Raw genomic sequence first — 4,344 nt, forward strand, 5'->3', positions numbered from 1 at the left:
CTTCATCGTTCATTCATTCCTTTTATTTATCTTCTTTTTTTTGTGTGTGTGTTTAATTTTTTTTTTTTTTTTTGAGATTGATGTTGTTGTTGTTTATTTGTTTGTGAAATTAAATTGTGCAGTCACTTGGATCATGTTGGAGCGTTGGTTTACTTCACTGAAGTTTGCGGGTATCGTGGCCCGGTTTACATGACGGTGACTCCTTTTTTTCTCCCATCACCTGTTTGATGAAATGTTTGACTCAATATGATGTGATGCTGCTTGTTTTTTATTTTATATATTTATTTATGTGCTGTTGATATGTTTTTTTAGTTTAATGGACATGCCCTAATATTGCCTTTGTAATTTGGTGGAATTCAAGATATTCATTGGATATCAGCACATCTTCTATTTTTTCATTTTCTTTAGGACAACACTTAGGTGTTACGTAGATGCTGTTTGTGCTGTTTAGCCAATTATAACATGCCATGTGGATTACTTTTTTAGTTAAATTTAAATGGTTATTTTTATACTATTGGACACACAATGCATGTTTGGAATTGTTATTATAGAACAGTGAAGATAGTACATGAGGATAAAAGGAAGGGCACCTAAGTTTTGTCCATGTTTTCACTAAGGAAAATGCTTTTTTCTAAAAAAAAAATAATGGATGCTGTACAAATTAGTGGAATGCATGTATTGTTTATGCATTATTTCTTTTATTTTCAAGTTTGTGACTATTTTTTTTTACTAAATAGCATCATGGTTGTATTAATTGTGATCAAAATAATACTTTGTTTTTTGTATGTTTATAGGATTATGTGAATGAAAATTTGAAAATAACAAAATCTTGACTAAGATTGTTTAAATTGTTTTACTAATTGCTATTACTACTAGTATTACTAGAAACATAAAGACCAACAATGAAAACTGAAAATGAAATAGATGCACACACCCTTTATTAGACGTTTTAAACATGAGAAAGAATGTGAATATTTTATGCAATGTTTCCTGAATGTGAAAGATGTGGTTTTTGTTTTGGGTTGAGTTAGTAGACCCAACCCAAGTTATAAGACTATGCTTGAGGTGCTTTGAATGTTCAAGCACTGGCTCCTTGGTTGTGATCAATTTATCTTGACTTATATTATTTGATTTTAAGCAGTACCCAACAAAAGCTTTGTCTCCTTTGATGTTGGAAGACTATCGGAAAGTGATGGTTGATCGTCGGGGTGAGGAAGAACAATTCACTTCTGATCATATTGCCGAGTGCATGAAGAAAGGTAATGTAGGATCCTTTTTTCCTTTACGATGTATCTATATGTTGGTTTGAGTTAAACAACTATTTAGCTGACAGATTTACTTATGAATATGATTAAGTTAGAATTCAATGTAGCTACTGTTTCACAAGGATTTTAATGAACGATAAATGTTATTTTTTCGGTCTATATATGTCATTTCAGTGTCGACAAATTAAAATGACATGGTTTACATTTTTGTGTGAATTTAAAAGAAGATTCTGCCATGCTCAATCGGTGGTTTGATGTGTGTTTTGGACTGTTGGAAATAGAGGTTCCCATCCAAAATCCCCACATCTCTGACATTAACATCTCAACTTTATATCTTTATTATACTTATTTTAATTTGATTTGGTTCCTGTAAACAGTTATTGCTGTAGATCTGAGGCAGACTGTGCAAGTAGATGAAGACCTGCAGATACGTGCATATTATGCAGGACATGTAAGACATGCAGTTTTTTCAGTATTTTAATTTGATTTAACACTTTGCCAACATCGAAGGGAACTTGGGTCTGTAAAACTCCTATTTGTAAGATTCGGGTATACAAGGTGATCTTACCTTGTATTTGCCAGAGTTGATCCACTTGTTGAACTTATGACTTTTCAGTGGCATGGTGACAATTTCAACTGTTGCACCAAGGTTTCCTTTCAGTAGTGCTGCTTGATTGAATGGGTTTCTGTTCTTTCTATACCTTGCATTAATATTATAGTACTCTCATTTGATCATTCAGCTTATTATAAATTGTTAAGGTTATTGGAGCTGCGATGTTCTATGTAAAAGTAGGAGACGCAGAAATGGTTTATACAGGAGACTACAATATGACACCAGATAGACACCTAGGAGCAGCTCAAATTGATCGACTGCGACTTGATCTTCTTATAACTGAGTAAGAACATCATTGGTTGTGTAAATTCATCTTAATATGACGTAATCAACATTGTAGTGAGGGCTATAAATGATATTTTCTACTTGTTTATTGTTTTTAGGGTATATTAATTTAGTTCATATTCAATGATTTATGTAGTTAGAAACAGGAACCAATCCTTTGCTGGCACCTAACTGGCTACATTTTGGGGAAGTTGGTTCGTACATGGTCTCAAACATATATGACTGAGTGATTATTTTTGTTCTTTTGACTGAGTGGTTTTGTTACCCTCATTTTTTTTATCTAACCAATTTCAGTTTTCTGGTCAAATGTTTTTTGCCACCTTATGCTATTGAGCATAGGAGTGCCAAATTATGCAAATTATATTGTCATTTTGTTATGTTTACAAGTTGCGGCTACATTCATATGCATTTTGGAAGGTGTTTTATCTCTATTGAATAATGATTTAATATGGTTTAAAATGCAAGTACCTGTTTTGCTCTCAATGCTTACAGTTATAAGAAGGATTTTCTAGTACTCACTTTTGTTATGACTTTAAAAATCTCATTACAGGTCTACATATGCGACTACAATACGTGATTCAAAATATGCTCGAGAAAGGGAATTCCTCAAAGCCGTAAGTATTTGTAAAACTTACTTTGAAGAAACCGTGAACTAGAAGTGTTTATTTAAGTTGGTGCCTTATTTTCTCTAAGACATCTATTAAATAGAAGGATTGTTGATGTCCCTTTCTCAGTCCCCTTTTTTTTGGGTTCATCATGCCTTACTTTTGCTGTTTGCATTTGATAGAACATTGCAAATTAAGAGAAATGAGGGCCCAAATATTGGGGTCCACTCAACCAAGTCACACACTTCACACACATTCAGTTTGTTGAATGATGGATGGGAGGAATAAATGCTAGTAACAATGTCTCTTATTCTACTGATATTCCATTAAAGAGGGGGAAGTGAGAAACACATTCAGTTTCAAGAAGGATGAATGAAAGGAATAAAAGCTAATTAATAATGTCATTTATTTTATGTTATAAGAATGAGGGAATATGAAGAGGGGGGGCATTCAGAAAATATTCTAAGAAACAATTAGGGGAATTCTTTCTCTGGTTAGGAGCAATTCTGCTCTGGTTTAGGAGTTCTTAGAACTCTGGTTTATTTCTTTTTATGCATTTTCATATTTCCAGCATTGTAAGAGCTTCAGAGCTCGTCAATTCAAGTTAATAAAATTCTGTTTTCTATCATTGGTCCGACCTGCCGGATAGAGATAGAAGCTAGCGAAACCGAATGCCACCGAAAATGTCTGACAAAGTTGAGGCTTTGGAGATAAGAATGGCTGAGATGGAAGATTCGCTGCGTCAATCCTTGGATGAATTTCGTCATGCTATTTTGACAGAGTTTGCAAAACTGTTGAATCGACCTACACCTGGGGTGTCGCAGATAACCGAGGGGCCAATTACGGAATACAAGATGGCAGTGAAGAAGGTGGAGCTGCCGTCATTTGATGGTGATGATCCAGTGGGGTGGATCACGCGAGCAGAGACATATTTTGAGGTACAGGGAATATCTGAAGAAGTGAAGGTTCGTTTGGCGAAAATTAGCATGGAGGGAGCAACCATTCATTGGTTTAATCTTCTATGTGAAACGGAGGATGACCTCACATGGTTAAAGTTGAAGGAAGCGTTGATTGAGAGATATGGAGGAAGAAAGAGCGATAATCCATTCGAAGAATTGAAAGATCTTCAACAAACTGGAGATGTGGAAGAGTACATTTCAGATTTCGCATATTTCTCTTCCCAGGTTATGCGTCTCCCCGAATAACAGTACCTTGGGTATTTTTTGGGTGGCCTCCAACCAGAGGTACGTTTGCGAGTAAGGACCTTCAACCCTAAGACACGTGTGGAAGCGATGAAGTTGGCTCGTGATGTTGAAACAGAGTTACGGGGCGTGTTGAATTACAGGGGAAGCAGAGGTGGTCGTTCGCGAAGCTGGAAAGGGGGAAGAGAAGGAAGTAATGGGCTTACTAATAGAAACGGATCTGGACTGGGTTTTTTTCCAGGCACAAACAAGGGAAATGCAAGTTTTGGGGGAACCCAATCCAAAAATACTCTAACTGGGTCAAATCCTATCCCGGAATTAAGCATGCAAGGAGGCAACCTTAATCAGTACCAAACACGAACAAATGGCAATGA

At 35.7% G+C, this 4,344-nt stretch overlaps 1 protein-coding gene across 1 annotated transcript in view; it reads left to right on the forward strand.

Annotated features, from left to right (window-relative positions):
• Positions 1-104: 104 nt before the first annotated feature.
• Positions 105-4,344, forward strand: part of LOC101512307 (cleavage and polyadenylation specificity factor subunit 3-II) — a 16,292-nt gene continuing 12,052 nt past the window's right edge. Inside the window, exons 1-5 of the mRNA XM_027333150.2 lie at positions 105-195; positions 1,142-1,259; positions 1,643-1,716; positions 2,025-2,161; positions 2,714-2,777. Of these exons, the coding sequence (XP_027188951.2) occupies positions 190-195; positions 1,142-1,259; positions 1,643-1,716; positions 2,025-2,161; positions 2,714-2,777 (399 nt within the window). The 5' untranslated portion in view covers positions 105-189. The remainder of the gene's footprint in view (positions 196-1,141; positions 1,260-1,642; positions 1,717-2,024; positions 2,162-2,713; positions 2,778-4,344) is intronic.

The sequence above is a fragment of the Cicer arietinum genome, chromosome 4, assembly GCF_000331145.2.
Source record: "Cicer arietinum cultivar CDC Frontier isolate Library 1 chromosome 4, Cicar.CDCFrontier_v2.0, whole genome shotgun sequence".
NCBI classification, from domain to species: Eukaryota; Viridiplantae; Streptophyta; class Magnoliopsida; order Fabales; family Fabaceae; genus Cicer; species Cicer arietinum.